Below are 20,669 nucleotides of genomic sequence, written 5' to 3' on the forward strand. Positions count from 1 at the left end.
GTTTGGCTTTTGTATTGTAGTTATTCTTCCATTTGTTCTTACATGTAGATGGTATATCTCTCATTAGAATCAATGCACTTGGGCATTTCTATCACATTCAACAGCTGCCAAACACCACTGCAGCATGGATGACCATCGTGGTTCCATCTCATTCCTGATGTCTTGTAGTACCGGCTTCCCCCAATTTCTCATAAACCATTGTGATCTTCCGACTCGATCCAAGATAACACAATAGTGGGCGAGGATACAAAGAGCAACAGGGTGCCGCTGCTTGATGAGGTCCAGGAATTCTGAGCTCACAGATAAACACCAAGTCATGGCGATTCGCTCGTCAGGCGCAGCCGTTGCCCCTATGTGGTTCTCTATCCAGATGATTGCTGATGCGATCGATTCCTGGCATATCGCGATTCCCCCATCCTCGAAGCCATCTGGTATGACAATTTGTCGAAGCTGCGTGACTGTGGCGTCAAGGAGAGGCGTTGAACCAGACTGGCTTCCTAAGACGAAGAGATGCCCAATTCTGCTCTCCTTGAGCAGTGGCTCGTATCTGTTCAAGATGTCGCTCATGCCCCGAATAAGTACGAAGACATCAAGGAGATCGTCAATGCGGGGCTGTTGACCAGCATTATGAGCGCCGAGGCCAGCAAACGCCCCAATGCCCAGTAGTGAAGATGATAAAAAGATCTCCACGCAGCTCTCTTCTGTGATGCACGCGACAGCTGAACGAAGACCAGCGATAGCCTTATTCTGGTGTTGTGATGCACAGATAGCGTAGTCCGGTCGATCCGGGTGCAGGGAGGCCAAGTGGAATGCAGATACAGACAGAACTTGGTGGAGAAGATAAACATGGCTAAGAGATAGCCTGGGTAGCTCAATCTGCCATATCTGCTGAAGTTCATCTGCTCGCGGAAGGGTAAGGTAGGTAGACGTTGAATACTGGTGCATCAGTTCAAGATCCGTGAGCCACGTGCTCTGCTCTATTGACTCTTGGCCTGTGACGAACTTGGCAAGGTACGGCAATGGATCTGGGCTCGCGATTGACGAGTCAGCATTTGAGCCTTTCTGATGATCGTCTCTCGGAGCATCGGTCTATGTGATCAAGTCAGGGTCTGTCTATATCCACACTGATACAACCTACGGACTTTATCGGCTGAACGCCCTCGTCGTACTTCCGAGGGTTCCTGGTAGACACACGATAAGCCGTGTCTCTCGCACGCTGCGCAAGGCTGCTTCTCATCACACTGGCTGGGTAATTAGTCAGACGGCATTGACGCGTGCTGGTTGACCCGTTCTCACCTTGACGCGTCGTTGCTTACAGCGCATGCAACCCCTTCGAGACTTTTTGTACCCCAAGCGCGGGGGCATTGTGACAGCTTGACAGACTGTTCTTTTGCTGAATGGTTTCGCTATCGCTTTCGCGATGGGTTTGGGGCAGTTAGCGATTGGTAGGGTTGCATGAAATGGATAAATTGAGGTTGGTCAGTGGAGATTAATTATGCCGAATTATGAACACTGCTTATGTAAAGCGCCGCTCAAGGTTTGCGCTATATTCAAATCTGGTAAGGTGGTTTATTTATTAACGTCTAAGTGTAATAGGGTAGCTAAGTATGAACGAACTTAATATAAATAAGAAGATTGTCTGAAACCATTCACTAGTAAATGCCTGTAAAATCTAATTGCTCCATTTGCCATCGGTCTAAGAAGTCAAAACCGATAAAGTCCCCATACAAGAACGACTGATCATCCTGTGGCAAAGTCATGTCCGTTTGAGGCGGTTGCAGGATATGCCCGTCACTGAGAGGTTGGTCTTGAGACATGGTTTGCATCATGTTAATTTGCTCAGTATCGCTTGTCGACATCGGATAGAGCTTGTTCTTGGAGAGAACAATCTCAAATGCAGGCAGAGCTCTCTTGATGGCGGGAGTATCGCGAATCTGATCCAGTGCAAGCATGGTGTGCTGAACCGATATGCGAGCCATTGAACGAATAAGGCTCGACTCTGCAGCGTCAAGAGCAGACTCTATGTGAAGCGCCAAGAGGGCAGTGATAGTGGTGATACTAAGATTCAAGGTCAGAGGAAGGATGAGATCAGTAACTGAGAAAACACATACAAAGTAGTTGGTAGCTTTTGAATCATGTTGTTGATCATGACGCGTTTGACGATGGTGTCAAGCTCAAATATTGCTGTTCTAAAGCGTTGCTGCGCCCACTCGCGTAACCCGCCATCACTCATTTGCCATCTTCCACGGCGGAGCAAACGGCACATGATGCATTCAAAACGGTAGCTGGTTGTCAGAGCCTCGAGATGATAGATCTCACCCTCTGCAAAAGATGCCATGAGGTGCATCCTCTCGGGAAGTGATGTTCGCCACGCATCGAGTGGCAGTATTCTCTTGTGAATTTCTTCTGCAGATGGATTTGAACTTGTCACGATGGACATGACATTCCCGACTAAGACGTATGTTAGACGATCCGTTGGTTCCTGAGAGGGCTGGGACCTACAGATCTGGGCCAACTCGCATTGAGCTATCAGTGACACCTTTTGGGCCTGAGAGATTGGTGATAGGATACCCGACCATTGCTCAATGTCTTCGGTCTCCCAGTCAGCCTCCATGAGGGGTCTGATTGGAGGTGCATTTGCGAGTAGTCGCATGTTCTGTGTGTTGATGAAGAAATGGAAGATATCCCTGTTCTAGAACATGTTAGTCAAACAACTAATCTGAGAGGGTCTGAACTCACATGTAAAACCCACCAGATCCTTCGGTACAGTTTTTGTGATCCATCATCACGAAGACAGCTGAGACTTGTAAGTATGGTCACGCCCTGGAGGTGTTGGACTTACGCGTTTTGTACGCCCATCTTTGAAGCACGACGGACAGAGTTATGAAACCAGTACTGAAAGTCTCTATCAGACGGATGATCCAGGATGATTGCACCAAGAATCATGGACCCTTGCAACATGGAAAGCGGATCGCCTTGGCAATGAAAGTCATGGAAGAGCTTGGCCTTTGAGAAGAAAGATGCCTGTGCGGTTGAACGATCTGGATAGCCGCAGCCAATCAGGACGTCATGGGTGACATAGAGACTTGCAGCAGCAGCTACAGCATGAAGCAAGAAAATACAACAGCTTCCTGAGCGATAATTCTGGATAAAGTCTGTTCTGCTGAGAATGGGCGCGAAAGGATGCACATAGTCGAAGTATGCTTTGACTATGTCGTCCCTGTACCGACATTAGCTCACTTCATGAACAGTGTGAGATGGACTGACATGAATCGGGGAGGAGGAAGCTCGAACACTTTCTTCTTAGCAAGATACTCGTTGTCAACGTCGTCAAGCTGAGGTGGTGGATTCCAGTGATGTATTTGACTGTTAAAGCTATCATCTGGTTCATCATTTGACTGATGATCACTTGCATCTGTCTGAGCCGCTGACGTGTCATTGACTGTATCTTGCAGAATGTTAAGGTAGAGCAGATCAGCTTGGGCCTGACCCGGCGGACGACGATCCCTCGAGTGGGGAGTGTCGTTGCGTAAAGAACTGCCTGTATGGCTTGCATGGATAGACTCTTCTACAGGATCAGAATGAGAACTATCTGTTGTCTGTCTTGATCCATTGGTTGGAAGCTGTTGCTGTCGTGGCTATGAATGTACACAACTATCAGCTTGGTACAGGCCACATGGCAGTGAACTACAGAGGATGTATCACTGAAGTGGTACGAGGGAGGCGATGAGACAGTGACTAACCGACAAGACGGAACCATTGGCCTCTGGTATATTTTTCCGCGACCTGGGAACTTCGGCATTACGCCCTTTTCTAAAACACGCATCAGTAACTACAGCTCAACACGAAACTTGACTCATAAATGATTTATAAAAACTTACACAGTCCGACGTTTCCGCGCCGACAAAACACACTCATCCGGGCACTCTCTACTTACACAGCTGCCGCAGGGAAGCCCAACAACAGCAGCATTGCACTTGATCTTGCGCGTTCTACACGGCACGCAGGCCTTGCTAATCTTGGGCGTAGACGAGGCCCGAGACGGTAGAGGCATTGAGAGGGGGGAATCAGATAAACGAGAATAAATGCGGTGGATATTTTTTGTTGTCGTGTAAGATGCCGAGATGAATGGCAGCGGTGCGGGGTTTGGCTGGATGTTGAAAGAATGGTGAAATGCCGCGGGGTTTTGGCGGTGATATAGTCAGACAATGATAATGCCGTGGTCCACTTATAATTACGACAGTGGCGCATGCAGGAATAACGTGCTGTTCCGGAGCACGCCGAGTGGACTCCGGGGAATAGACTGGCCCAAAGCCTGCTTTCTAAGCGTGGTTGTAACACCGCCCAAAACACCGCGGACAATCCCAATCTTGCACGCTGGACCTGTCGCCCCCCTAACCAACAATGGAAAAAGCAAAAGTTAATATTCGCTCCTTTAAGAGATGGGTGTCACGATGCCATAATCGTACGTCTGTGAGATTGTGTCAGAAACATCACAAACGATTCCAGCAACAATGGCTATCGATCCTCAACCCAGTTCTCCCTCCCTGTCCTCCGAGACCATTGCCAACGACACCATCGGCAATGACAACAATGTCAACGAACCTAGCGTCGAACCAAAGACACAAGAGCATCAACATACAGTACCCCCGCGACTGTCCCGAATCTACAGTCAAGCGCACCATATCAGCCAGTCCTTCATCGATCAGAACTACCCAGGAGAGGGAACAACACAGGCTCCCTATCGCATCAACTTCCTCCCCGACGATTCCCAAAATGCTCAGTTGCTCCCCCGATGGAAGAAGTGGGCGTTTGTTCTTCTCCAATCTCTAGCATGTCTCGCAACTACATTTGCCAGTTCAGCGTATTCAGGCGGTATCAAGCAAGTCATCCGCGCGTTCGGCATCTCTCAAGAAGTCGCTACGCTTGGAATATCCCTCTACGTCCTGGGTTTCACGTTCGGACCTTTGATCTGGGCGCCCTTGTCGGAGCTTTACGGGCGGAAGAAGGTCTTCTTCTTCACCTTTATGGTTGCAACGGCGTTCAGCGCTGGGGCAGCCGGAGCTGGTTCCATTGCTTCTTTGCTAGTTCTGCGTTTCTTGACAGGATCTATTGGCTCTGCGCCTCTTTCAAATGCCCCGGCGTTGATTGCGGACATGTTTGACAAGTCGGAGCGAGGTCTGGCTATGTGCATGTTTTCGGGTGCCCCTTTCCTTGGACCCGCCATCGGTATGTTTTAGCTGCTTCTATTAATCTGATAGATAACTGACAGAATCCAGGTCCTATCGCAGGAGGCTTCCTTGGCGAGACTGCGGGTTGGCGTTGGCTCCACGGGCTCATGGCCGCTTTCACTGGCGTCACCTGGATTGCCTGCACCGTCTTCATCCCAGAGACATACGCGCCGTACATCCTGCGCAAGCGTGCCCAGCACATGTCCAAGCTCACAGGAAAAGTGTACATTTCTACTCTCGATGCAGACAAGCCGCCAAGCTCGGCTGCTCACCAGCTCAAAAACGCCTTGACTAGACCTTGGCTGCTGCTGTTCAAGGAGCCTATCGTCTTCATTACCTCCATCTATATCTCCATCATCTACGGCACCATGTATATGTGCTTTGCTGCGTTTCCCATCGTGTTTCAACAGGGGCGAGGCTGGAGCCAAGGTATTGGTGGCCTTGCCTTCACTGGTATTGTTATTGGTGTGATTCTGTCTATCATCAGCTTCGCTTTCGAAGACAAGCGCTACGCTCGCGCTGCTCAGAGGAGAGGTGCGCCGATGGAGCCTGAGGATAGACTGCCCCCAGCCATTATGGGTTCTCTTCTCATCCCCATCGGTTTGTTTTGGTTCGCGTGGACAACCTTCGCTAGCATCCATTGGATTGTCCCCATCATCGGTACCGTGTTCTTTGCCTGGGGTCTTGTACTTGTCTTCATGGCGCTCTTGAACTATCTCATTGACTCCTGTAAGTTCCAATTCAAACGCCATCCGAGTCTCGCTAACCAAATACAGACGTCATTTTTGCAGCGTCCATCATGGCAGCCAATTCTGCTCTGCGATCCCTCTTCGGTGCCGCCTTTCCTCTGTTCACAAGACAAATGTACGATGGACTTGGAGTCCAGTGGGCTAGCTCCATCCCAGCCTTCCTTGCCCTGGCCTGTGTCCCCTTTCCCTTCCTCTTCTATAAATACGGACGCCAGATCCGGATGAAGTGCGAGTACGCTGCAGAAGCTGCCAACGTCCTCCAAAAGATGCGGTCTCTTCACGTCACTGTCACAGAAGATGACGCCATGAATGAGGCTGAGGAGATGTGGAGAGCCAGAACACACAACAGCCACGCATCAGCTACTCATAGCCACGGCCATCGTCGATCTCTGAGCTATACTCGCTCTGTTTGATATACTAGACTTTTAGTGTACGATGATGAGAAGAGTGAAAAGTAATCAAATTGAGTCACATGGATGGGGGTTGTTAAGGAGCCAATCCCAGTTTAGACATTTCAAGACATGTCGTTTTTGCCTGTTTTCTTGCTTCTTAGACCCGATAGAAATACAACTGATAGAGACCGTTATATTCGTAGTAATAATTATATTCATTTGTCCTTTCCCATCTACCACAAAGCCCCAAGTTTATATGAGCGGTGAATGATATGTTCATGAACTAGTGCCTTCGCAGACAAACTATAAGAGATGGGTGAATCGGCATCGCGCCTCTAGTCCGCTTGCTTTGCCATGTTATGGTGAGTATTTCACTTAGCTACCCTCAAACTTTGAACATCATTCCTCCATCCTCGATTCTTTGCTGCACCCGTCAAGGGAATCAACCTATGGTCTCGTTGACATACGCCACGGCAACTCCCTTTCCCGCAGCCTTCTAGATGAAAAGTGGCAATGCAAGTTCAACCCATTTAAGGGATTCCAAGCCGTTAGCATCATCACCTCACTCGTTGTCCGACGAGTCACATTAACTCTGTGCTGATAACAAAACTTGGAGATGCAAAAGTGAAGTTGGAGTTCACAAAGTTGAGATAACGGAACTGCCATCGCCATCATGTGTCTCATGCTCTTCAGTTCGTTCCTGAACCTATCGCATATCCTTGATTCATAATCGTTCTAGTTCTAGCCCCATTAGCCTTGGCTCACTTATCAAATTGAGATGTGACGATGTTCAGGTCTTCCAGAGACCAGGCTCGCGCTTTACCCCGCCGATTGAAAACGCGAAGCCAAGCTTTCGGCTGGAAGTAGCCATATCGCCGTCTGAGCGCTCACATCGTGAGCCCACAATGGCGGTTTAGTGGAGAGTTACCCCTTTCAGTAATCGATTAGATGTACAGGAGAATGATCGCGAGTCATGAAAAACAGCAGAAGAGGCTACGTGGTGTTTACATGAATAATCACCCAGAGTGCCTTTAATATGTTCCGAAACTCTAAATCGAAGAACAGGTGACGAAGCGTGCATGATTAGCGCTGTTCTTTTGTGCTAATGATAGTATCACGACCTTCCAGTTCTGATCAGCCAGACTGGGCTGGCCTTGCCCCCATTTGTAGCGCTCCGGTGTGCACCGGTACAATAATAGTAAACGCAGTGATGAAAATCTGGAGAGCTGCTTCCCCGGATTCTGGGATGAACCTCTGTGCGCAAAGGATCAATAAGCAACGCACTATGCGTTAAGACCATCCCAGCAATCGCCAAGTTAGTCTGTCCAAGGCTAGTAGGTTTATAGGTGTTTCTAGGTATAGCCTTTGTTGCCTTTAATGCATCTTTGTCGCTTTGAGTCTAACCTTCTGCTTAAGTGGTTTAGGTCTCTACGTAACTTCAACTGCTATTCCTGCCATCTGCAGGGTCCAACAAAGAATCCTTAGTCGCGGCATAAGTCTACTGCAACTACTATTTAGGAAAGATCTCCGGACAAGACTGTCAACAGCGGATACTGAAGGTCTTTTGAATAACTGGGCCATGTGGATTGCTGCTGAAACTTAACAAGCAAATGCCTGTAAATGATCTGCTTGCCCAGCTCGCTTAGCACAAGTTCCACATATGGTCCCTGAGAAGCTTTGTGCCAAGAAGGTCTCGAACTTGAATCCTGTTCTTCTGGTTTGCTTGTTTATCAGATCTGTTGGGTGTGCTGTGTCGATGGGTGAGTCGGGCCGACAAGGTTCAGGACTTCGGCAACTATGTAGCCCGAAGTAACGAGGACTAGGTCAGTTACATTCATCCCGACGATCCCGCGTCGTAATTACTTTACATCTCCATGGACTGCCGAGGCTTGGAGATCTCGGTCGGCTGATCTACTCCCCGGTAGTCAAAACGACTGGGACAGGCATACTAACCAGAACCAATAAGGAATCAAGGACTTCCCGCGGCAGGCCCCTAGCGGTGAGTGTGAAGCCTCAACGGAGAAGAAGCCTCAATTAGAAACGCTCTATGCCGGCATTTGCATCTTGATGCGGTCGTACCGTACCCACGAAGCCACGTACCAGTTTACCGCTAGCGCACAGACTCCCGTACAGATTGAGTTCTGATTGAGGCTCTTCACGGACCAACGGGTTTCCTCTTCTGCAGAGACAAGAGTCACAATGTTAGAGTTTGAGCATGAGTCAAGCCCAATGCAAGTTGGGATACACGATATATCTGAAATGCATAACTTCCATGCATTAGTTTGACATTTATAGTCGATCGAAGGCGCCTATCACGTCTCGTGAATTGAGCATACAACAACTTCACCTGGCTTGATTATAGAAACCATGGTATGTCTATACTGGTCGAGAACTGTTATTATTAAATGCCCGTCTTCATATTGCCGTCTTCATTACTGTAAGCTCAAGTAATTTGAATCAGTTGCCATCGAGAAGCCAGCATGATACGGCATTACTGCATACTCGGTTGCAAATGTGAGTCTTTCGGCTTTGCTTTCTTGAAGTGTCTTAAGAGTTTTAATGTCTTAATGCCTAGATAGGTCGAGTTCGGCGTAAAGGGCAGAGAAATTCAAGGCAAGACGTGTTTTCCATGCTTGAACTTAGACTTTAATATTCACATAAGCTATAGAAGTAGTAGAGATCAAGGTCAAGATGTCTAAATAGTCTTACTATTTAAGTCTTTATTTAAGTTAAATTATAAATATAAGTAATTAAATAGAAATTATACTGTATATAAAACCTCTTATTTATATTATAGCTATTATATTAAAAACTAAGTTATATTAATACAGGCATTGTTTAATAATATTAGCATTGAAATGCAATAGTAACTGTTGTTAACCCTTGTCTTTAATTATGTCTATAGGATATAAATTCTTCAGATAATAACCGAGTTAGCTGTTAGAAGCCCGTAACTAAGAGACCACAAACAGTTAAAGCAGCCATTCCGCCATAATATCGGCAGGCGATGTTTGTTAATTGCCTTGATAAAACAAGCTGAAATGGCATGCTGTATCTAATATCTCATTTTCTGTTATAGCACTAATTCTACCCAGCATACACACGTTTAAAGTCATAATGAATAGATAGGTGGAAAAACACCTAACATGTAATAATTATTCAAAAGAAACTCATTTTCGGTGTCTCTCCCCGTCATCAGCGCAGAAGCATCTACCCTGTTTTTGTTCATCTGCAGTAGCGCATCGGATGACCCTTGGTGCAGTCACCTCAAAAGGTTAGGAATGCGGCGCTCATCAGCAGCTTCAGGGGCTCCGGCTAGACCGGCAAGTTATTAGTGTGCCATGGGCTACTGACTAGCGACTTACGGGCCGCAGCCGCCCGGTATGACTTTCCCCTCCCCTGTATTTCCAACAGGGTTACATGGCTTTTCTGATGCTATGATGGGCAGGGATCTAGGCGAGTCGCGGGCTCGCAAGTTTAGTCTGTCTAGACTTTAGTGGGAGATGCAGGTAACTTTGTGTAGTGAGGTCATTTGCTGGCGATCCTTGCTGGCTGGAGATTAAGCCTCAGGTGCTGGAGACACCTAAGGGCGGCCGCGTTGTGAAGAACCTTTGAAGAACCTCAGCGGTTACGAGTGGATGCGACAGATCGCAGCGTACAACGTCTGGGGAAACCCGACTCGTTTGCGAGGATCATTAACAGACTTGGACTTGACATGCGCGGTGGAGAGCGGAGTTTGGATTCAGTGGCAGCCCGACCGAGGGGAGTTTCCGCATTAGTTATGCCATTACCAGGTTTATCCTCATGATCCATCTGCTGCTTATGTGCATTATAAGCGGCAACCACCAAAAACAGGGCCTGCATAACTATACGCTAGAGACACGATGCGCGGAATATTTGTTTCCTCCGCGAACTGGCAGGGTTTGTCCGCAGAATAAGCTTTCGGCTTTGAGTCCTGCTCAGCTGTGAACGGAGCAACACATTTAGCGAGAGGCTCTACGGAGATGTTTTTCTGTTGATGTTTTATTTGAGACAAGTGGGGGAGGCCCTTTTGCAGTCAGCATGACAAATATGACTGTACTAAACTGTCAAAAAGGACTCAGTAAGTGCCAAAATACGCTGATGAGAAGTGAGCGGGTACAGCACCAAGACAGGCTGAAGCGAGAAAATAAACAGTGCGGAAACCGAAGCGTGATATATATCCACTTGAACTGCGAATAACATTGCATTGGAATTCTCAGGCATCCAGTTGAGAAGGATTTCGGTTACTTTTTACAGTGGGTCAACACCGTCGATTGACTACAGAAGCCGCATTCTTCTCGCTAATAATTTCTCGCAGAGACTAAACTAGAGACAAAAGCAAGAGAGAGTGCGGCATCGGCGGAGGAAGCCCGGCCCTGAAACAAGCACATCACTCGCATCCAAGCCCGTCTTTAGACTACAGTAGCTCATCTCACTTACTCTTTTTAGTGTCAAAATTGAAGACTTGACTGTAAGGCTGAGGCGCCGTTTTGACCTTTTACAGTCACGCCTCTGTAACCTTGATAACACGCCGCCACATCTCACGCCCTCCCCTCACCCCTTGTTCCAAAACGTTCGTTCTCGAGATTACGCATGCAGAGGGCACGTTGTTCAAAGCTAAACAGGTGCCGACTCTACGCAACCCCGCGTGCTTGTTAAGGCTCCCAATGGGTGTGTGCCACTTGCGTGCATGTACGTACCATGACAGCTGCAAGAACGTAGCACGCTCGTTCAAAGCTTATGGTCCATCTTGGAACCTAGCAATTGTGGCTGCATGTCCTGTCCTGTCCTGTCCGTTTTTTTTCTTAAAGGATTCTCTTCTCTCCGCTTTCACGGGACACGGGGATTGTTTGATTTGCTAGGATTTTTCGTCATCGTGGGAGATTTCGCCTGCAAGAAACGCGGGATGCCGCTGACCTTTGACTGCACGGAGGTGACTGGTAGTCTATTCTATCAGATATAGAATAAAGCCGAAGCACCAGTTTTCCTTTCTTCTTCTCACTTCTTTTGACATATTATACATACTCCATGCCCCATCTCTATCCAGTCTGTTCCAGGATCATCAGGATAACGTTTTCCTTTCTTTTTTGCTGCTCCCACTTTAGACATACACTGCCACCTGCTTACTCGGTCCAAAGATGGCTGGCGACTTTTCTAACAGAGCACCTTGGAAGCGCTCGGCATGTGATCGCTGCCGCGCACAGAAGCTGCGATGTCACCGAGATTCAGGCCACTCAACAGACGCATGTCTTAGATGCCTCAAATCTGGCATTGAATGCGTCACCAGCAAAGCACGCCCAACAGGTCGTCCCCCCTCAAGACAGGTGCAGCCTACCGTTGTAGTTGAGCAAGGTGATACCAGCTCGTCGTCACACACCACAGACTCGTCACCCTCAGCTGGCGGCACAGACATGAGCAACATGATGAACTTTGAGTATGATTTGTCGCTGGACAACATCTTGGACAGCATTGGGATGCAACACTCTGATTTCATCGTCAATGACAATATCCTCGTCGACATCTCCCCCCTGTCGTCGTCCCAATCGACGAGCCAACACAGCGTTGCACAGGCACAGGCACAGACAGTGGACCCCAGCACCATCCAATCGACAGCGTCGTACCAGTTCAACACTCTACCGAGTACCAGTTCCATGGACTCTGCCTTACCCATAAGAAGCGATCATGTCGAACTCCTTCTGTCAAGGCTGCATTCAAAGTTGTCTGCTCAGCTCTACTCCATCAGATCGTCCCCATGGGACGTGAAGGGTACCCTGAACCTTTCCTTGGCCCATCAGGGTATTGGCCAAGATTTTGAAAACTGCGAGTCCCATCCTCTGGTCCAAGTATCACAAGCTTGCACTGAGCTCGAGAGGCTCTTGTCTGGCCTTCGCGCCCCCGCATCTGCTGAGCATACGCCCTCAACATTTTCATACACGCCAGCGGTGCCACCGCGTTTACGCACAACGCAGCTGCTCATTGCACTTTCGTGCTACATACAAATTGTTTCAATCTATGGTATCATATTCTCAAAGGTGTTCGACTACCTCCTCAGCACCTCCAAGACGTCAGTTGGCTCATATCAAACATCCCCCTTGACTCTATACATCGGAGGTCTTCCTATTCCCCCCAACGAAACATTATCCGGAAATCTGCTCGTTCACCTGATCGAGCATCAGCTTCACCAAATTGAACAGCTCATGGGCCTGCCCGAGCATTATAGAGTATCTTCTAAAACTAAAAACACTAAAGATGGAGAATTGGGGTTATTTGGGAGTCAACACAGTCAGTCTCTGCTTAATGCCGCGATACAGCTAGGAGAAGATAGAGACGGGAACCATGACGACATAAGATGCGTCCGGGCATTAAAGGTAGTGATGCGCCAGATTAAAGATTTTTAGACACCTGTTTATAGAAATTCTGGGGGTTTGTTCAAAAAAAATTGCTATAGATTTTCTAATAGAGTAAAACTTACAAGTCCAGAGAGTCAGATGGCTGACGTGCTTGAACTGGTGATTGAACTGGTGAATTGTCTGGTTTTACTGAGTCATCGTGAATAATCATTGTGCCGTGCCCTTTGATCCCGTGGGAGCGTAATCCTGGTTGCCCAGGACTTTTGTGGTGGTGGTGAGAGATGACTCGTGGCGTCAGCATTCTGTGGGATTCGTCGGTGATCTCGGAAGAGCTGTTTCAGATTACTGAGGAACAATATGAAGATATTTAGCAGGATAAAGAGTGAATATTCTTTTCAGAATAACAGTGATCGTGTCTAATGATTGTCATGACATAATATATTTATACCATAGCCTCCTTTGCTGGACCACAATCACGTTCACATCATCACTTCTCCATGTGATCTTCACCTCAGTCTCCAAATTCCGTCAACCGGGAGTTTGGCTCCCGCTGTATTTTCGCCGAAAATCCGCTCGGAAATTAAGCCAGTTGGCTCCACTTGGCATTCAGGAACATGTGAGACCAACGGGGTTAGCAGAGACCAGCAGCATTCGAGTCTGCTAAACCCGCGGGCATTAGAGGGACCATGCAGCGCAACCCCAACAGGGATATGAGCATGTTCCTGTGACAAATGCGATCTGTCATAATACGTCACAACACCCAATTCCCGTAAGCAAAACATGCCGAGCAAGGATGAAACAAAGCCCTCATATCCGTAGAGCATTATCAGATTCACGTTGTGAGTGCGTCGAGAAGGAATCCTTCAACGGCAACAATCCGAGTCGATGAAATCCTTTTGCTGACTCTACCTGCCGTACTTCCGTTAGTCTTGGATCTGACTACAGCATCTACTGGCCATACATGAGCTGCCGCTTATCACCACGCGTGGAGCTGCAACGTATGTCCAAGGCACAGCAGAGACTCAGCTTCCCAAAAGGGCCATGACCTGACGCTCAAAGCAAGGCAGGGCAACACCCGTTTAGTAACACGACTTGCCTGTTTTATCAGATCTCTCTTTTCTGCCTGCTATGTAGTCCTAGTCTTGGTGGGACAGGTAACTAAGGTAGTTAATTCCGCGTGATACAACGCAACCAAACTCTACCGGTTCATACCGGTATATGCGCACGCCCCCCACTCTACAGAGTTTGATTCTGGAAATTCGAGTAATATCACCATTTCCCGTAGTCAGTCGCCAATTGTGCTATACGGACCGAGCCTTCCGATGACGCATTTCGGCCGAAAAGACAACAGGGTCGACATCCCACGCTAGATATGTAGGTAAACCAGTTTTGTTTGAGCGGCATTGGGGGACTCAGCACTAAAAGATGACGGCAGCGCTGTACCCGGGTGAATAAATGCCGGCACTGAAAAAGGATCGCGATTTCGGAGGAACTGGCATAGCGACAACTAATGTGTTTGCCAAGGTGTCAGTTAGCGGATGATCTGCCGTGCCAAGGTCCAGGTTAATGTCGTGACTATCAAGGTGCTGACTTGGCAAGACTTGTGAGAACCGATATCGATAACGTCGACAGAACATTGAATCACTGAATAATTTGAGGTCCCGGCCTTACGACAAAGACTCGAGGTGATTGACGCTAGGCTAAGAGAATTAAGTAACGGCTTTTCGTTTAAGCTTTAAGCTAAAATTCATCCAGATATGTGTGAAGCCGTAATTGGCCAGAATGAGAGGCTTTACGGATTGCTTTAATTCCCGCATTTAACAAACACTCAAGGTTAATGCTATCTGTTTTGCTTGAGTCATGACACTTATATTCGTTATTCATGCTATCACTTTCACACTGACCGACAGTATTACTTTTTACTTCTGTGGCATGCATTCGTAGTTAAAATCTGTGTATTCATGATGATCCATGTTACCCTGCACCTGCATTACGGACCAGCTCCGCGTCGTTGTGAACAGCAGCACTTAACATGAAGTGGTCTTGCTTGGAACCACGCGGTCTTTGCTAAAGAGGCGGAGCGGGAATACATATTTCAAATCAGATGTACCAAGTAGAACATTGTCGTATATGAAGGCTGTCTCTATTGTATAACCATAATCGTCATGTTAGCCGCATTCTCGCTTCTAGTACACACTCTCCAACACGCCTCTTGCGTTCAGGATGGACAGATGAGCCGGGGTAATATCGCTAATCTTGCTGCATCCAGCAAGTCCCATACACAGCTTGAATTCGTTGATGAGCAAGTCCAGTGCCAGGCCAACACCATTGGAACCATCATACTACAACATTAATTAGCTGATGCATCAAAATTAACAGTTGTGAAACTTACAGCAAGGCCCCAGATGGCGATTCTGCCGACAAAGACAAAGTCGGCACCGAGCGCAACAGCCTTGAAAATATCGGAGCCACGCCGGAAGCCACCATCGATGGCAATGCGCGTCTTGCCCTTGGCAATAGGTGCGATCTCGCGGAGAATGTCGATTGTTGCTGGGGTAGTATCTAGCTGTCGACCTCCGTGGTTTGAGATGATGATACCATCAACGCCCTGCTCTATGGCAATCTGGGCGTCTAGGGGAGATGTAACTAGACGTGCTGGTCAGTATGGGTCTTTGACATTCACCAAGACTGTGTCCCCACCTCCCTTGACCCAAATCTCAAGGTCAGTCTGGCTTTTCATCCATGTAATCTTTTCTTCCCAAGTCGCACCGGTATCTGGAGCATGTTAGTGAGCACCATCACGCATCCAAAAGTATCCACATACCAAAGGAGAGGTCGGGAATACCGCCACCCAATCCACCAGAGCCTGACTGGGTCTGAGCGCTCAAGTTAGGAAAGCTAAATCCTGGAGGGACACTGAAGCCATTTCGCAGATCATCCAATCTCCTGCCAAACATGGGAGCATCCACTGTCAATACAACAGCTTTATACCCGGCAGCTGGAACAAGTTCATTAATAAGGTTCTTAGAGAGCTGCAAGTACGAAAACTAACCTTTGGCACGGTTGAGCAAGTTGGTGGTGATCTGCCGATTCTTGAACGGGCTAACCTGAATAGCATAGGGTGTCGATCCATCCGAACTCTGTCCAGATACATCCTCGAGGGTATCGTTAGACAGAGCTGACAGAATCATGGGTACGTGGCGCGCAGCACAGGCTTTCGAAGTTCCGACCTCTCCATCAGCATGCGCAAGACGATGCATCGCCGACGGAGAGACACCGAGAGGCAACGCTGCCTTGGTGCCCCAGAGGGTAGTAGTCATATCAATGTTTGAAACATTACGGAGAACGCGAGGACGAAGCAAGTACCGGTCAAACGCAGCCTCATTACTCGCCAGACTAAGTCCGCGTAAGTGTTTCAGGAACCGAAAGCTTAACAAGCGTTTGAGTGCAACTTACGTGATGTTATCCATGGCCCCGCCGTTGTAGTAGTCTGCAAGCATTAGCTGACGATGCCGAGATCGGAGGGCCAGGTTGGAGCGCACCTCTGTACATCTGAGACATCTTGTCCGATGCGGCCTGCTTGAGGTCCTGGATCGAGAAGATTTGCGGCTTGGAGGATGTGGCGTCAGACATCTTGGCGGGTTGGATGGGCAGACTGGTACGAGACATGAATCACGGTGTTTGGTCAGTGAAATATTCAAGTAAAATGCAACCCGCTGCAATAGGTACTATCCAGGTTTATATGACAGGTTTTCTGAGTGCAACATCTAAATGCACTCAACAGGTGAACATCTGGTGAATACATCGTATGTTTAAGTCGGTTGCATCGCCGTAAATCTTCCGAAACTCAATCATGATATACAGAGTGTCTCCGACGGAGACCGGCTCAACAGATTGACTTCCGGGGCCGGATTAACCTCCGAAGACAACCTGCTCATGTGGGGTCAGGTCATGCAATGTCGGACGTCCGATCTCACCCTGAGCCCGGTTACGTCGGGAGACTTCCGTAAGCTAATGCACAAGTCACGACACTAGTCGGAAAGTTATTTTTATCTTTTACATCTAATCAATCAAAGCAGACCTTTCCTCAGAAGAGATATTTTCTTACGATGCTGACTCTCACGGCGAAGAAGCCTGAAGGATCGCGGCGACGGGTCCCGAATAAGATGGCCAAGTGCTGACATGTCGATCATGATGTCGTCTGACGGTAATTTCGTATCGCTTTGGTAATGGTATTATGTCATTGTAGATGTCGTTAGTTCAGGATAGATAAACATATTATCCACAAGTAGGCAGTACGTAACATCCACAATTCGCAACGTGAGAAAAGATCAAAGAGATTTAATAGATAACAGTTATATGTAATAAGTCATTCATCCGAAAGACTGACATAACACTAAACTCAATAGCCCCATTGTGTCAACCAAGTGTCAAACCAGGCTGATGATACAGGCTCCATGCAAGCCAAGATCGAACTCTGTGCCAATGTGTTACCCTTGGACCATTCAAGACCTTGAGAACCTTCTTTTCCAGATGCCAGCATCTCAAAAAAGGCCAGCAACTTGAGACCACTTTGAGCCCTCCTCGCAGTCTCGGATGATCCTTTGTGGACCTCCTTCACGATGGCCTTCTCTGCACCTCGCAGACGGCCGATCCATTCTTGTAGAGGAATAATCTCAAACTTGTCCGAGAATGAAGCCTCAAGATGAGCCTTAAGACCAGGCAGAGTATCTATCCAGCTGGGTGTTCGAGGGTTCAGTAGATTGTAGTAATTCTCTTGCCCAATAACTGCATTCACGGGGACCACGAGCTGCCCAATGACCTCTGTTAGGAGATCAATGGGGATCCAGTCTAAAATGCTTGCCGATCCGAGATCTAGTGGTAGAGCTCGCAGATGGACGGAAGCATCGATGATCTAAAAGGGGCTGTGAGCTAGGGATTAACCAAGACAAGATAGGTAAAAGCTCACGGCGGGAACCCAATCACGTCGAGTCCAAATGCTACCCTCGCCAAGAGTCTTGACCGGACCAGCAACTTGGCCAACTCGTAGAACTGAAAGACTCAAGACACCAGCTCGCGCAGCCTTGCTGAGCAGGTGCTCAGCTACAAGCTTAGATGAACCATATCCGTTGATCGGTGCATCAAATTGGGGAATGCTTGCCTCTGGTACGGGGCCCAAGAGTTCAGATGGCCAGTTCATGGCAGCACTGATGGACGATACAAAGAAGAAGCGGATCTTATGACGAGCCGCTCGGCACATTTCGACAAGACTCTGGAGACCGACGAACTGAGGCTCGAAGGAAGAGAGAGGGAGGTTGAAGTTGACCTCCCAAGCGTTATCTATAGTCCAGATTAGCCTCTACTGGATTTTTATGTGAATTGCTGGGCTTACGTATGATAGCGGTGGCTTGATTCTTGATCTCTTGAAGATCATCCTGACCCAAGCCGATGTTCTCTGCTGCAACGTCGTAGCGAACGAACTTGGCCTTACTTTGCCAGGTTGATGAAAGGCCCTTGGACTTAGCTGAGTCTACTTGGCGTTGGAAGGCATCGGCGCTGCGGTTCAAGCACCAAACCTTGGCAACCTTGTCGTTGTTGCAGAGAACATCAAGAAGATATGAACCAATCTCTCCAGTTGTACCTGTGATAACGATGTGCTCCTTCGCCTCGCGTGGTGGTTCGAAAGCCTGAGCGTACTTTGCAAGCATCTCCCGAGTGACTTGGCTGTGGTGGATCTTGTCCTGGGGTCCGTGTTCAAGATGGGACCGCACAGACTGGGCAAGCTGCGAAATGGTTGGGTTCGCATAGATAGTACCCGCTTCAACTTCGATAGGCTGATCGAAAGCAGAACTCAGAAGTCCTGCAAGGCGGATGACATGAAGTGAGTCGAAACCTCTGGTGAAGATGTTGTCATCGTCCTTGAGGTCAACCAATCCAGACACAGCTTCAATCGCCTCTCGAATGCCGGAACGGACTACATCTTGGGTTGTTCCGTTGATGTGAACAGAAGGCTTACCATGGGTGGACTTGTCGTAGATAGCGTTGATGTCGGGAGTGAATGCTTTCTCTGTTTCATTGCGAGCGAGGGTGCCCTTTGGAGTACGAGGAAATGGAGTCCGAACGATTTTGACAAAGTCACGATGAATCTGAGCAAACGCTGGAAGAGACTTGTTAACTCCTTCAAATGTTGGCCAGGCGTTGTCGATGATGGTGTCGTCTGATTTGTCGAGGCTGGTCTCATCAGGGTACAGAAGAGCAGCTGTTTGGAACCGGCCACGGCCAGTGAGGTAAGCGGCAGCAATCCATGGATGACTGATGAGCTTTCCCTCAGCAGCAAGAGGATTAAACTTTTCTCCGTTGGATAGAATGATCAGATCGTCACGTCGCATCTCATATTTCCAGAGGTCAGGATGTTTCGGGTGTCGTGAGTACAAATCCTTAGTCTCCCAGATATCAAGCTCAGGGAACGTCTTGAAGACAGGTTGGGTGGCAGTAAGCTTAGGGTTCTGCACAAAGACCAGCTCAGACAATTCTTCGGAGTAAGGGCGCATCTCAACGCCCGTCCTTGGATGGAAATGGTAGTAAGCCCACTCAGCAGGGTGCGTGACCACGGATGCAAGCCATTGGCCCTCTGTCATGCCCATTGTTTGCATGATGGGTACACGTGGGTGAATCAAATCGCCGACAGACTGAGGAATAGGTCCTCCAGCTGACGTGATGAATTTGAGCTTCGACAGCTTCTCAATCACACGGGGAGACTTAGAGATGTCCTGTAGGACACTGGGTGAGATAAAGGCTGAGTCAAGTGTGATATGGTCAAGGGCGTCTTCGATAACATGCTGCATGATGGGCCCTACAGATGGGAGAACAACGGTCCAGTTGAAGAAGACGGCTGAGTACAGACCGAGACAGATTCCAGCAACCTAAATACACACGTCAGAACCTGCTCCAGGTACAAGAAGACGATACTTACGTGGAACAGAGGCATAGCGCACAACTGTCTCGTGCCAGTCCACTCAACACCAGTCGGCCTCTTTCCATTCGTAGGTTCCATGAGATGGAAGCCATCAACAGTAGCAGCGGTCTCGAGATATACTGGCACCAGTTTAGGAAGGCCGGTAGAGCCGGAGGTGTGAAGCAGCGCAAGAACGTCTGACTTTCCTTCGTTCCAGGACTTTCGATAGACACAGGGTTTGACGGGGGTTGGATCTAGGAGCTGGGATAATTCTGGAGCTTCAACGCTTGGGATCTGGAGGTCTTGGAGGAATCCGTGGTGGTCCAGGCCAGATGAAGCGATCCAGAACTCGCAGCCAGACTGCTTGATCAGTGACACGTGTCCCTCAACACTGTTCCGTGGGGATGAGAGTAGCAGCTCATCAGTTAGAGAATACATATTTAATGAGAAACTTGGGACCTTACTCTATGTCCCAGCTTTGTGGAAGCAATCATCATGATGAAATATCTCAGGTCATCTGAAGCTCATCAGCAGCTGCCTGCAGTAGGATAGCAAAGCCAACTTACTTTGACCAATGTAGGCAATGGTTTTAGATACCGTTGGCGATTCAAGTTGGTAGTCGAGCCACCCGCAAAGCCGGTTGATAGAGTTGGCAAAGATCTTGGTGGTGACTTCATCATATCCTTGCGACGGTTGTCCGTTACGGGGAGTGTAGAAAAGCACGCGATCAGGCTCGTCCCGTGCGATCTCGTCGATTACCACGGGGAGAAGCCTATGGCCGTACGCGGGCAAGTGGGAGATTGAACCCATGGCGTTGGGAGAAGACTTTACGAGAGATGTGAGAGAGAGTATTGCTTGCTTTGCTATCTTTTGCATAGAGATATCGAACTGAGAATGACAGCTAAGCAGGGTATGGCTTCAACAGAATACTAATCGAGCCAGAGACGTGCCTTGGGCCTTATCCTACTTGT

General features: G+C 48.4%; 7 protein-coding genes across 7 annotated transcripts; 2 read left to right on the forward strand and 5 right to left on the reverse strand.

Moving 5' to 3' along the window:
- Positions 1-69: 69 nt before the first annotated feature.
- On the reverse strand, positions 70-1,365 carry FMAN_03681 (uncharacterized protein; the record flags this gene model as incomplete). The annotated part of the gene is made up of 3 exons (XM_041824436.1): positions 70-1,089; positions 1,143-1,241; positions 1,297-1,365. 3 exons carry the CDS (start codon positions 1,363-1,365, stop codon positions 70-72), a joined length of 1,188 nt encoding a protein of 395 aa, XP_041689916.1.
- A 287-nt stretch (positions 1,366-1,652) lies between these two features.
- On the reverse strand, positions 1,653-4,054 carry FMAN_03680 (uncharacterized protein; the record flags this gene model as incomplete). Its single annotated transcript, XM_041824437.1, has 8 exons — positions 1,653-2,058; positions 2,112-2,451; positions 2,503-2,692; positions 2,740-2,797; positions 2,843-3,220; positions 3,268-3,638; positions 3,744-3,813; positions 3,882-4,054. 8 exons carry the CDS (start codon positions 4,052-4,054, stop codon positions 1,653-1,655), a joined length of 1,986 nt encoding a protein of 661 aa, XP_041689917.1.
- Positions 4,055-4,514: 460 nt separating this feature from the next.
- On the forward strand, positions 4,515-6,393 carry FMAN_03679 (putative mfs-multidrug-resistance transporter; the record flags this gene model as incomplete). Its single annotated transcript, XM_041824438.1, has 3 exons — positions 4,515-5,229; positions 5,280-5,960; positions 6,008-6,393. The coding sequence occupies 3 exons, from the start codon at positions 4,515-4,517 to the stop codon at positions 6,391-6,393; spliced, it is 1,782 nt and encodes a 593-aa protein (XP_041689918.1).
- Positions 6,394-11,531: 5,138 nt separating this feature from the next.
- FMAN_03678 (uncharacterized protein) lies at positions 11,532-12,791 on the forward strand (the record flags this gene model as incomplete). The annotated part of the gene is made up of 1 exon (XM_041824439.1): positions 11,532-12,791. One exon carries the CDS (start codon positions 11,532-11,534, stop codon positions 12,789-12,791), a length of 1,260 nt encoding a protein of 419 aa, XP_041689919.1.
- On the reverse strand, positions 12,756-13,044 carry FMAN_03677 (uncharacterized protein; the record flags this gene model as incomplete). The annotated part of the gene is made up of 2 exons (XM_041824440.1): positions 12,756-12,810; positions 12,866-13,044. 2 exons carry the CDS (start codon positions 13,042-13,044, stop codon positions 12,756-12,758), a joined length of 234 nt encoding a protein of 77 aa, XP_041689920.1.
- A 1,885-nt stretch (positions 13,045-14,929) lies between these two features.
- FMAN_03676 (putative L-lactate dehydrogenase (cytochrome)) lies at positions 14,930-16,376 on the reverse strand (the record flags this gene model as incomplete). Its single annotated transcript, XM_041824441.1, has 8 exons — positions 14,930-15,085; positions 15,136-15,389; positions 15,444-15,518; positions 15,568-15,609; positions 15,661-15,741; positions 15,796-16,139; positions 16,200-16,233; positions 16,286-16,376. The coding sequence occupies 8 exons, from the start codon at positions 16,374-16,376 to the stop codon at positions 14,930-14,932; spliced, it is 1,077 nt and encodes a 358-aa protein (XP_041689921.1).
- A 769-nt stretch (positions 16,377-17,145) lies between these two features.
- FMAN_03675 (uncharacterized protein) lies at positions 17,146-20,508 on the reverse strand (the record flags this gene model as incomplete). The annotated part of the gene is made up of 6 exons (XM_041824442.1): positions 17,146-17,658; positions 17,713-18,083; positions 18,136-19,666; positions 19,717-20,115; positions 20,163-20,215; positions 20,265-20,508. 6 exons carry the CDS (start codon positions 20,506-20,508, stop codon positions 17,146-17,148), a joined length of 3,111 nt encoding a protein of 1,036 aa, XP_041689922.1.
- Positions 20,509-20,669: the final 161 nt, after the last annotated feature.

This window comes from Fusarium mangiferae, assembly GCF_900044065.1.
Source record: "Fusarium mangiferae strain MRC7560 genome assembly, contig: FMAN_scaffold017, whole genome shotgun sequence".
Lineage (NCBI taxonomy): Eukaryota > Fungi > Ascomycota > Sordariomycetes > Hypocreales > Nectriaceae > Fusarium > Fusarium mangiferae.